This window comes from Mus musculus, chromosome 9, assembly GCF_000001635.26.
Source record: "Mus musculus strain C57BL/6J chromosome 9, GRCm38.p6 C57BL/6J".
NCBI lineage: Eukaryota > Metazoa > Chordata > Mammalia > Rodentia > Muridae > Mus > Mus musculus.
In genome coordinates, this window is record NC_000075.6 from 53,224,903 (window position 1) to 53,238,558 (window position 13,656).

The following is a 13,656-nucleotide window of genomic DNA, read 5'->3' on the forward strand; positions in this document are numbered from 1 at the left end:
AGTCTACAAAGCAAGTCAACACTAGCTAGGAACTATACAGTGAGATCATCTCAAAAGAGTAACTGCTAGAGTAGGGCTTACCTACTGTTTACGTATGCTTAAAATATACTATAAATAACCAAACACAGCTAGAGTGTTCAAGTTACTAGTTCTCTAAACACCTCTACCTCATCCTACCCCACAAAGCTATAAGGCACGTGTTATTAAAGTATGTTAAATATAGTGACTTTAATAGTCAGAATGATTGGTCATGAAAATAGATTTCATGATTTTTCTTGCTAAATGAGTTACAATTTCAGTTTTCAAAGTTGTAAGAATTTTTCTCATCTTTAAACTTGTAATCCTTTTTTTCCCTTTGATGACTGTGGAGGCTCCTAGGGATTATAATTTAATTATCATGAAACAAGCTCACAGAGATGCAAATACTACACAATGTTTCACCATCATCTGTCATGTTCATCAACTTAACAACTTACTATTTTTCTCTCACAAGATCTGAGATTTCCAAAAAACACCCTGTAGTAAATATATTTCCTATATCAAGAATGGTCTTCCAGGAAGGTGACTTACCCAGTCCCCTAGCTGCAATATCAGTGGCAAAAAGTACTGCGGCCCTCTTTCGGACAAATTCATTGTAGACCTCCATTCTTCTCATCTGCTGCTGCCGGCCATGGAGAGCAAGGATCGAGATCCCTGGGCGCAGCCTGCAGAACACCCTATACAGATACTGAACCTGGGCACAAGCAGAAGGGTAGAAGTTAGTGCCTCAGGAGAGAAAACAAATTTCACCGACTGCCGGGTTTTTTAAAGAAATGTAATCTAAAATTAAGGTCTTGCAACATTTTTGTATACGTATTTTCTAAAAGAATTTTGATTTTAAAAAATTAAATCTCAATTGCTAAAAATAAAATTTGAAAACAGTTCTTACATTTTAAATCTACTAAATTCTTTCCAATTTTTGAATGGCTATAAAAATTTAATCTCCATAAAACTTTATTTTAAAATAATCAGTTTTTTCATATAAATACCCAGGAGATTCTGTATAGAAAGCTACGAGAGTTACGTGGAGAACTCGTGATGGAGAAAGCTTTGCTTTCCCTCCTTCCCTCCTTAAATTGCACTTCTATCTCTTGACCTCACACAACTGCAGCTTAGGTTTTAAGCTTCAAAGTCTTTTATTAATCACATTATAATTCATAAATTTCTACAACAAAATGATCTTAAGTTTTACATTTAATTTCCTATAACAACAGGCAGTGTAAACATTCTCCTCAAACTGAGAATTTATCATACTAGCACTTAGCTCATCCCCTTTCCCAAAAAATAGAATTTAAATAACTTAGACATAAAATTTTATTATAAATATATTCAATGTATAGGCCTAAAGGAGTTAGTTATTGTTTTAGTTTCTTCTTTACTATGGACTTGCTCCTAACTGGATACCATTAGACAGAGCCAGAATTCAACAATATTTCTAACATATATAAAATTTGTGTACATACATTTTTTTAAAACTTGGACCCAGAGGAAACAACCTTTTGGACTATAAAAATGCCAAAATCACAATATAAGGTGATTATACTGCAAAAAAGCTTAAATTGAACAATGTATTACTAGTCATAAAGGTTATTTGCTTTCTAAACAGCAAAACTCTGTATTAGAAAAAAGGTCTGCCCCTAAACACATAAACTGCATTACTTCTGAAGCGAATTATGTGTCACCTTCCTTTTTGGACCAATCACTGCTGTTTTGTTATTACTTCTGTTCTTTAACACTCTAAAGCCAGGGAAGTTCTGATTCTTTACCAGCAAAATCAGAAATAATGGATTTCTGCCTTTTAATTGTAAAGATACACAAAGGGGTATCATGAAAAGGAAGATGGTAAAAATAAATCTGCAGGCCACAGATGCACTGAGGCAAATTAGTTTGGGGGAAAAGAATATACAGAAATTCAATTAAAAGACATCATGAAAACTTTCTGCAATATGACTCTTTTGAATAAAGAAGGGACTTCAATTTCTGTTAACAGCTGAGGTGGGCAGTAAGAGTTTAAGCATGGAATTTAACTCTTACTCACAGAAAGTCATTAGAGGAGACCCAAATAGGAAGCTAATAGAAAGTTAAGCATGGTGCAAACTGTTCTGGAACACGGGAGACGACAAGAAGTTACAAAGCTAACAAATTACAAAGAATAACACTATGGATGAAAAGACAGGAATTAAGGGTTACAAAAAGGGAGAAACTTGGGCAAAGCACAGCTGGGGACAGCAATTCTTGAAGTGTTCTTATTTGAGTGGTCTCTTCATACAACCTGATATTCTCAGTAGTCAAGCAGAGCTCAGGAAAGAAGTCAGGACTTGAGATTTAGATTCTTCAATTGACAGCGTTCAATCAGACTGCATTCACACCATGAAAATCATGAGGTTACCCACAAAACATACTAAGAAAAGGGGGCAGAATGGAGAAATCAGAAGTACTCAATATTCTAACAGTCAAACCGGAAAGACCTAGCAAAATAATTATAATAGATCAGTCAGAAAGGTAAAAGAAATACAGGTTAATGGCTATAAAGTCAAAAGATTAAGCAAGGGGGGTAAGGGCTTCTGATAGGACAAGGAAGAACTGATATTTGAGCAGTAACTGGAAATCTGTATCCTTTAAGACCTAACTGAATTGAAGGTAAAGAAAAGGAAAAGAAGTAGATTCAACTAGTAAAATAAGTCTTTAGAAGGCATTGTTGTGAAGAACGGAAAGGCAGGAGCATTGGGTCTGCTTTTCATTCTCAATATGGGCAATTATCAGCAAATGGTAGAGAGAGAGAGAAAAGGGCAAGACAAAGGGACATTTGCTATATACAGCAAGAATACTTTTGAAGCAGATGAAGACAAAGCTTAGAACACACAGAATTGGTCACTGTGACTGTAGATTATCTTGATTATCAATTTGATAAATGAGAGAAGACTAATAAAAAATATTGTATACCCACTGGATACATCTTAAGAGGACTTTTCCAGAAAGGACTGGCTAAGAGGTAGGGGACTGAATGTGGGGACAACCAGAGCAGGCCTTCTCTCTCTGCTCTCTGGCCATCATGACATGAGCTGCTCTGCTCAGTCATACACATACCCCCATGACAGACTGAAGCCTTTCCCTTAAGGTAAATCTGTCAAGCATTCCGCTCTGTGCTAAAGTCTGACTAACACACTGAAAGGCCAGCACAGGCAAACAACTATGGCAAGAAGAAAAGCAAGGAGTTGGAATAAAAACAATTCTGTATATTACTTCTTATTTTCTAGTAACAAACCCAACTCCTCCCTAAGAAGTATAAAACTCTGAAAGGAATACTAAGAATATCTGAAATCATTCTTTCCGCAAAAAAATTATAGGCTTCAATAGACAACAGAAATAAACCACCTCTTACCTTACTACAAGGTAGAAAGAAACTCACCTGAATGCTTAACATGCTAAGCTAGAAAAAGGACAATAAATCTAGAGTTTACTGTAAGTCTATCATCAGGAATCTTAAATACACAGAGAACATAGTATACAAATTAACCATGATCTCCTGTCCTTAAGAGAGAAATAAATATCCTTATATTTCTCTGAATCCCTTATTCCTAGTACAGGGCTAGTATTCATCAATTATTTATTAACTCAGTAAGGATGTAGACAAAGTATTATAGCAGGATTTTTTTTTTTAAGGAACAACTGATCCCAACAACAAAGTTCTAAAAAGGACTTTCACGTAAAACAATTTAAATTTTCCTTAAAAAGCACCAACGACTTACCCAGAGTCAGGATAAAGGTATAAACAGCAAGCATTCCAAAAAGAAATAAGCATGAACAGAAATTTGAGGCACAGAAAAAAAGGAATACTCAGTTCCATGCACTTGGAGGGAAGGAGAACTGCTCCATCATGAAAGCCTCAGTTTGGCCTAGCTAGATTCCTCTACCAATACTTCTGGTGGAGAGTACTATGTTCCCAGAGTCACCAACATCTAAAACAGTGCTGAGCAGAGGACAGCAAGGGCTCTACCTTCAGTAGGCTTCAAGTCTCAGTCATGATTTCTTTTCCAACAAAAACACGGGATCATCAATCTTTACAGCTCTGTCTCCTAGCACTGCGCAGAATAGTCATTATTTGTCTAACTGAAATCTGACAACTCAAGGAGAGTGATCCAACACAAATGCATTCAAAAGGAACAATTAAAAAAATCAATACCTCTTTGCAACTGGAGAAAAACACAATACTCTTCTTCTTTAGGTGGCTTCTCAAAAAGGAAAACAGCACACTTATTTTTTGGTGCAGCTCACAAATTATATAGTTCTGTTCCAACGTAGCAGGGGTGCTTGTAGAATCAAGAAAAACAAATTCTTTTAACAATGTCATATTGCTGCTTTGAAATCAACACTAAAAAAAGAAACTTATCAGTGGTCCATTCTCCCAGTACACATATGTTTTTTTTCTCTGTTGTCCCCTATAAAGGAAGCTCATCATGGCTGAATATCTTGAAAATCCTTTAAAAGTTATATGAAACACACACATGCTAGTACAAGATCAAGCAAGAGTCAACCACAGAAGGAAGGTAATGGCCACCATCTGTGAGAAGCGGCATGGGAAAACTTTGCTGGGCTGGTAGTTAATGCCTACAACTTTATTGGGGTTTGAGATTAGAAAAATACAAACATCCATCTAATCAATCTAGACTTAACATATGTATATTTCATATAAAGTTTTACAAACAAGAACACACATAAATATTGAACTCACACTAGTGATCATGTATGCTGAAGCATTTATGAGAAAGGTTATCTGCAAGTTACTTCAAAGTCATCCAACATTAAGATGGGTTAATGCACAAAGGTATGAAGAAGTAGCTAGGAAAAGGAATCACTGGCCCGTGGTGAGCACACATCTAACAGGTATAAAGAACTTATTGTAGGCATGACAGGAAGAGGGTTTTGTTAGGAAGAAAAGGTTCAATGGGAGGAGAGAGGGGATAAGAGAGAGTAATGCAGCCAGGCGTGGTGGCGCACACCTTTAATCCCAGCACTCGGGAGGCAGAGGCAGGCGGATTTCTGAATTCGAGGCCAGCCTGGTCTACAGAGTGAGTTCCAGGACAACCAGTGCTACACAGAGAAACCCTGTCTTGAAAAACAAAAAGAAAAAGAGAGAGAGAGATGCAAACATGACTATATTATACTGTATATATGTGTATATACATATGAAGTTGTAAATACAATTTTTAAGAATTCATTATAAAAATCTCAATTTGTTACATGTTTGAAAATTCATAACAATATGTGAAAAATCTCTATGGATTTACTCTTATAATTAGTCTGGGGTATATAAACACACACACACACACACACACACATATATATATATATATATATATATATATATATATATATATCATCATTCGTAACCACGTGATTAAAAAAGAAATCAACCCAAACCTCTATTACTAATGAACTTGTGGCATGAACTATTAAACACACCACCATAAGGTATTATGCAACTATAAAAAAAATGTAATATATATCACTCTGGAGTGACTTCTGGAATAGGTAAAGAACATTTCAGTGCCTGTGAGACTGGTGATACACACTATATATGCATATGCTTGCACAACCAAGTGTAGCCACATTGTTTTCAGGAAAAGGGGCAGATAATTCAAAAACTGTAAGTCAAATGCTTTCAGATTCCAAAAGAGAGAAATGGTAAAATAGAATTTATTAACATTTAAATTTTCTAATTCGTGATAAACACTTATGTTAAAAAAAGAAAAGAAAAGCCAAAGGATGTAAAAAGAATTTTGCAAACTCAACGTTCATTAGACAACTGCTCTCCATAACACTTGGGAAAACACAAATCCCCAATTTAGGGAGAAAAGAATAAAGTTCTCAAAACAGTCAGCTGCCCAAATGTTCAGATGTAAAATGAACATAAAAGATATTCCACGTCATAAGCATACAAGATGCTCGCCACTTGCTGCTTATGAGGAAAATTCAAATTTAAGACATAATACAACTATACACTCCACTATACACTTACGACCCTACAATATCAGATTTTGAGAAATGATACAGCCACTTTTGAAGATTCCCAAACCATTCTTGTCATCTAGCCCAGCAATCATACTCTCCAGCATTTATCCAAAAGAACTGAAAAACCAGTGTACACACACACCAAAAAAAAAAAGACAACTGCACTCAGATGTTTAGTAATTTTATTCCTAACCACTACAATTTGGAATCAATCAAGATGTTCTATAATAAGTAAATGGATAAAAGGTACTTGTATATAATACATTTTATTATTATCTGTATTATCTATACTATTTGTATATGATAATAAAGTAATTTCAGCACTAAAATTTTCAGGACTAAGGGTATAGCTCAGTGGAAGAACACTTGCAGGACACATGCAAGGCCCTGGGTTCAATTCTCAGCACTTCAAACCTTCAAACACCACTGATAAAGGTCAAACTGCCTACTGAACAATACATGTTGTCCCAATGCTATCATGTCAAAGACAAAATAATCACGCTTACTTAGACAAAAATAATAAATACTTCACAAAAGATAGCTTGGTCAAAAATGTCAAAGAGAAAATTAACTGTACTTACTAGACAAAAAGATGGCTCATTAATTAAAAGCATTCACTGTATTGCATGAGAACCTGAGCTCTGAACCCACATAACAAGAGAGCATCTATAACCCTAGTGCTCCTACAACAAGATGTCAAGCAGAGACAATGAATTCTCAGAAGCTTGCAGGTCAACTAGCCTGGTATAGCATCAAAAAATAATTAAGAGGACTTCGTTTCAAACAAGGTACAACCAAAATTGTCCTCTGACATCCATATGCACACCATGACATCCAAGCACCTAAACACACAGACAGATAGACACACACACACAAACACACACGCACATACACACACTAACAAATGTATGCATACTTACTTAAAGTCAAGATGATCTATAACTATATTTCTTAGAACTGTTGAGAGCACAAAAGTCCTTGCACCCACAGATCACCAGGGAAATCAGGAATCTTAGTCACACAAGGTTGTCTCCTCAAAGGAGGAAAGGAGTGTTTCTTTTCCACCCAGAAGGCTGGGAGTAGATGCTGTTAATGACCTGGTGACCTTTGTTATCTGTAGGGCTAGACCTCACCCAAATCCCCCAGAATGTTTATCCCAGACTCTCCCTCCCTATAGTTTTATTGTTAACGTTGTTTCTCAGTCAGTGGACTCCATCATTAGGAGAGACAGCACATGTACTTTATAGCATGTTGACCTACCTCTACATTATCTAGGTCTTCGTCAGAGACCACATCAGATCCTATGCCCTTAAGCTACAGCACCCAGCTTCATGGTCACATATACTTTAAGTTTCAATGGAAGGAGGCACCCTCTTGCACCAGGGATTGTATTACATCAGGAAGCTTTTTTCCAAAATTGTACTGTGCTTAAGTAAATATGCTTACAATAAACCACCTAGTGTAAGAGTCTCTAGAAGTTTGAACTAGTATCAGCTAAGTTAGGTTGGACCAACTTCCATCTTGCCTCTTACAGTTCATCTCCCTGCCAGCTGTGGCACTTGCACTGACACCCCCACCCCCACCCCCACCCCCACCCCCACCCCCGGCACTCCTCTCTCATTCCTAGACTTAAACGACAGCCCTACAAAGCCACATAACTACTCTGTTTACAAAAAAAAAAAAACCTTCTTAGTCTCCCTATGGGCAAAACCCCTTTAGGAGTCGAACAAACCTTTTACAGGGGTTATATACAGATATCTTGCATATCACATATTTATACTGTGACTTATAACAGTAGCAAATTACAGTTATGAAGTAGCAACAAAAATAATTTTATGGTCAGAGTCATCACAACATGAGGAACTGTATTAAAAAGTCACAGGAGTAGAAAGGTTGAAAACCACTGTTATAAGCCTTATTGTAAATTATACTCTCTGAGCACTTTAACTTGGAAAGCACGGATATACATAACTACTAACAGTGAGATATGACTCTCTCTTGGGAAGCCCAATCCATGTTGGGTGTTTCTTATGATTATACTAGGCATCTCCCTATTAACCCATATGCTTAAGAGCTAAGGTTTTTTAAAGTTGCCTTAAAAAACAAAAATCAAAAACAAAAACAAAAAAAAACCTGTGTCATGTTAGCTTATCCTAAAATTCCTTTCCGTGAGGTATGGAGGTCCTAATTAGAAAAGGAACTCTTCTGATTAGTGCCAGTGGCAGTGAGGAGTTAGTTACGTCTCTACCCCTGTCACTACCTTAGGAAATACCCTGTGACCTCATTAAGTTCTTGGAAACTCTTTGAAGACAATAAATTCAAAAATCACCCAAATTGTATAGACAACGAAGTGCTACTCTCCTTTGAGAAGCCCAAATAACCACATAAAGCCACACTTTAATATCTTATTTTTCCTGGATGCCTCCTTCTCTTAACCTCATACTGAAAATCTATATTATACATCTCTTTTAATAAACTGCTTTGTAACATCCAGTGCTGAAACTATTTTCTGCATCAAAACCACGAATTCTGTTTGCCTAAGCAGACATCTCTAATAAAACCCAGACCACTGCCAACAACGTTTGACTTTGGATCAGTATTGCTACTATCATAAACTGATCTTCTCTCCCTCCTTTACGATGGAAGTGATTATTAACACCTTATCAAAAGATGTTTGTTCTCCAGACCCCATTTTCAGAAATGTTACATTAAAATATTCTCACACTTAAACATACATGCAGAATTTAAGTAATTTTAATAGCTATTTGTAGTATGTTCTGTGTACCTAATAACAAAACATACTATACAAAAAATTAAAATTTAGAATATCAATTCTTGAACTAAGAAAATGGTTCAGGGAGAGAGAATTCCTACCTGTATTTTGCTTTTTCATGAACCCAGACATACTCAGGGTCTTTCAAACTCAAGCGCGCAAGGTCCTTTACAGATTTGGTCTGTGTGGCTGAGAACAGTAAAGTCTGGCGTTTCTTGGGAAGATTTTCAATAATAGCATTCATGGTATCAGCAAAGCCCATATCCAAGATTCTATCTGCCTCATCAAGAACTGCAAAAAGAAAAGTGCAAGTTGCTCTATAATATTTAAGTAGTATGTTAGAATAAAGCAATTTAGTGTACTGCTTAGAATCCTAAAGCAGAAAAGGACACTGGCTAAGCTAAGGGTACAGTTCAGTAGCAGCTCAACTGCCTAACATTTGAAAGGTCCATGTGCAAGGTACTGTGTTGAAATCTCAAAATCGTAATTTAAAAAAAAAAAGTAATATAATGGAAAATTGATCAAATCTAAACAAATAAAACCTGTTAGAATTACACAGTATGTTGTTAATCTCTTAGTACTAACAAATCACAGTTATGTGCAAAATTAAAACTAAGGGTGCCAGGCGTGATGGCACACGCCTTTAATCCCAGCACTTGGGAGGCAGAGGCAGGCAGATTTCTGAGTTCGAGGCCAGCCTGGTCTACAGATTGAGTTCCAGGATCAGCCAGGACTACACAGAGAAGCCCTGTCTCGAAAAAACAAAAAAAAAAAAAAAAAAAACTAAGGGCATCTGAGTGAAGAATTATAGAGAAACTCTACCACTATAACTTTTCTGAAAGTACAAAAGCATTCAAAAACGAAAGAACTAGCCTTTGATGCAATACAGAAGTTTATTAAATTAAACCAAATGGCAATTTGACTAGGGAGACTCAGTGGATAAGCACTCGCCATGCAACAAGCATAAGGACTAGAATTCAGATCTCCAGCACCCACACAAAGGCAAAGTCCCAGCACTCACAAGAGAGGTGGAACCCAGCTAATCTGGTCAGCTCTACTTGCCAATCTGGTATGCTCTATGTTCACCAAAAGACACTGCCTCAGTGAGGAAAGTGGAAAGCAATAGAGTAGACACCTGACAGAGTGACAATAGAGTAGTCTCAGGACTCCATGCGTTCTTACACAGGTGTGAACACACACGACATGTACACTCACATGTACCAGAAAAAGAAAAAAACCTGTCAATGCCTAAGTACCTAGTTAAATACATTGGATTCCCAAAAGGTTCCCTATAGATTGAAGAAGAAATAGCAATCTTATACTCTTCTTAGTTTAAGAGCCCAAATGCCAAAATAAAAGTACAAATTATTTCTCAGACTGTTTTCATCATGTTATCTAATACAACATTGCTGATATTAAAGCTCAGAAGAGCTTTCTTGGGAATGAGCTGGGGCTTGGGGGAGTTTGGGTAGGTTTTGTTTGTTGGTTTGCTGGTTGGTTGTTGTGTTGTTTTGTAACAGAAATCATAATACCCACCTAACATCTGAAGATTGGTGGCATGAAAACATATTGTTTCATCCATGTGTTGAAGAAGTCGACCTGGTGTGCAAACCAGTATGTTTATGTTGTTGATCCTCTCAGCTTCATGTTTCAGATCCTGCAAACAGTTGTTTCTTTGGTTACACATACATGCCTTACAGCAACCTATGCACAACTGTAAAAGCCACTTGCACACAGAATTTCATTGGAGCAGTTTAGATGCTTAGATTTAAACACCACTTTTCCCTTTCAGTTCTGTAGCACACCCACATTTCCAAGTGAAATCAAAGTCCTCAGAGAAGATGGAGCAAATAGGGGAGGAATTTGTAAGAATGAGGGGGGGGAGGGAAGAAGAAACTCAGAGCTCATCATACCCAGGAATCTGAGGCTAAGAAAAACTAACAAATGACTATGACAAGACTTAATTTCCTACTAAGTCAGTAAACAGTCTTAAAAATTGCAATTACTCCAACTCTTGCAGTCAGGTCGAGAGGCACTAAACAGGCTCTCCGATACAACTTCCACATTTTACTGGGGTGGGGGGAGCTGAGTAAGCACTACAGTTTACGGCTTACAGGCTCTCACCCTGAGACAAGAACCACCAAATGCTATTAAATGTTAAAGACAAGTAGCAGGTACAAAAGTAGTGTTTATGATGCTACCTCTTCCTTGCTTGTATACATCTACATAGAAATTCAAGAACTACTTATCCTCACAGCCCAGAGATGACCTTAGCAGATACAACCTTGGCCAGGTTTTACCATACACCATAATTAAATACACAGTCCTCAAAGCCATCATCTTCCTTTCATGTGGCATTGACATAGCAGTGTTTTTTTAATTATTCAGCCTCTTTGACATTTTATTAAAAGGTACTATGTCCACATACTAAAATGTTCTCTTTCCCAAAGCATGCAAACAAATAGGTTTGCTCTAGATAGCCTGTCCATCTGTCTGAAAGCCTCATGAACTCAGGTGCTGACAAGAGTGGACTTTCTGGACCTATGTAGATGACACACACTGAGGCCCCATCCAAAGACCAATCCATTTATAGGAGTCCTCCATCTCCTCCCCTCCCCCCACCCCTTTCATCAGCAGAATAATGTTAAAGGAAAGGGCAGATAAGGAACAAACCTTCCCACCAATGATGAGACCAGCTGAAAAATCATGATTCTTCCCTACTTTGCGTAGAACCTCAAATGTCTGATAGGCCAGTTCTCGAGTAGGTGATATTATCAGAACTCCCAGGCCATCTGTTGAAGTCCACTGCAGGCGGTATAAGGCTTCCAACACCTTGAAGATGAGACAAAAATTATATTTAATAATCTCTTAGAAACAAATCTTCACTTTGACTAAAGTCCCAACCTTTACCTTCAAATCAAATACATCATCAAACAAAAGGCATTCCTCTCACAAGTTTTATCCAATCTGAAAGAGACATTTTCTTCCAGCTAACAGAAGCATCCAACTCCAATTCAGAGGGAAAAGAGAAGCCCTAAGGCTTTGATGTCAGAGTCAAAAAATCAGGAGACCAGCTATTGGAGGACATGTATAACCCAGACCTCTGAAACTGGGACAAGAAAATTATTTTCTAAACAGAAACCACATTACAATCTATATAGCTGTTATAGTTTTACAGGGATTGAATTCCCTATATGTAGAAAAATAATGCTATAACAACAACAATAACTAGGATTTAAAAGAAAACTAGTTTTGAGGCATCTGAAACAAATGATTTGCTTTCTCTCAGGGCCAGTTGTTTTTGTAAGAACCAAATTAGAAAACCAACTAAGCAACTGTGATGTAAGTGGAAATTCCTAAGAGTTCTACTACCCTACTACTGTAAAAGACAGCTGCCAGTGTTCCAGAAATTTCTCAATACCTAAATCCCCTTGCTGTAAGCAAGATTAACAATCATCATGCTCATTAGAACAGCTGTTAACTACTGCCAAGAAACCCCCCAGGATGGTTTTTTTGATGTTCCTTATAGCAGAGAATGGATATTCACTAGACCCCCCACCTGAGATTCTGGTCACTCCCTCTTGAACCTCCCAGTCATCTATACATCATCTTCCCTAACTGTATATGACCTCAGTGTCTCAAGAAATACTAGAGTATAGAGATGTAATGGGCTAACTGAAGGGAAGCTGTCAGTGCAGCTATGGAAATGTCTAAGCCATGCTGGTTCGACTTCCCAATGGCCCAGTTACTTTGAAGTTATCCATCCTGTTGAAGTAACCTGTAATGTTGAACTTCAGTGGAATCAGACTTTGTTTTCTTGGTAGTATCTGTAAGGTGGGAGTATATATTCGCTTACATCTCCCTGAGGAAAGAATTCTCACAACATGAATATATTTCAGCCTCATCCTAGACAAATGGCAACTACAAATACCACCAGCAGGCTTTCAAGAGTGAAAGCAGAAACAGCTTTCCCTATCAGGTCTCCTGGGAATTACATCAAATGGAATAACCCAAGCACAAAGACAGAACAAGACCATTCTACACTACCACAATGGCATGTCCACCTCCTTCAGAATGCAATAGCTTATAAAGCAGACTGACTCATTCACCAAAGTAAGTTACTGAGTGCCTTCCATGGGCACAGCACTGTCATACAAGCTAATGAGAGTGAGATCAGGCAAGGAACTCAATAGACATGGCTCCTGTCTGGCCAAGAACTCCAACATGAAACAGCTATCTACATAACTGTCTGTTTTGTTGTAGGTATAGAATGTCATAAAATCATATAATAGAGGCCCTGATCCAAAACAAATGTACTTACCGGAACAAGAAAAGCCAAAGTCTTGCCAGATCCAGTTTTGGCAGCACCAAGCACATCTTTACCTTGCAAAGCCAACCCTATGGTCTGCTTCTGTATCTCTGTTACCAAGCGGTACTGTGCTTCTTGCAAACCTGGCAGCATGGAAAAGAGAAGAAAACTCTTAATGGATGATGCCACACCACAGGCTTGATTGTATGTCCCCATCACAAACAGATGGCTAAAAGTTCTTCTGTTCTACCCTGATGGAAATCATAAATAGTCAAAGAATAGTTCTGAAGGTCTGGTGGCTCATAGGCTAGACTTCCAAACCCATAATCACTGAGGCCTATACCCTGAAAACTAAAAGCTTTTAACTCCAAACTTTCAATGTTGCAGGCAACAGGTGCATGAGATGGTTCATCAGGTGAAGCGCTTGCTTTGTGAGCCTGACGACTGGGGTTTGATCCCCAGGACCAAATGAAAGGAGAGGACTGACTTCACGAAGTTGTTCTCTGACCACCACAGGAGTGGT

General features: G+C 37.7%; 1 protein-coding gene across 2 annotated transcripts in view; it reads right to left on the reverse strand.

Moving 5' to 3' along the window:
- Positions 1–13,656, reverse strand: part of Ddx10 (DEAD box helicase 10) — a 149,717-nt gene that overhangs the window by 126,449 nt on the left and 9,612 nt on the right. For both annotated transcript variants that reach the window (NM_029936.2, XM_006510684.4), the window contains exons 3-8: positions 13,146–13,276; positions 11,498–11,656; positions 10,361–10,481; positions 8,926–9,115; positions 4,223–4,349; positions 571–733 (exon numbers count right to left, since the gene is read on the reverse strand). In NM_029936.2, the coding sequence (NP_084212.2) occupies positions 571–733; positions 4,223–4,349; positions 8,926–9,115; positions 10,361–10,481; positions 11,498–11,656; positions 13,146–13,276 (891 nt within the window). The remainder of the gene's footprint in view (positions 1–570; positions 734–4,222; positions 4,350–8,925; positions 9,116–10,360; positions 10,482–11,497; positions 11,657–13,145; positions 13,277–13,656) is intronic.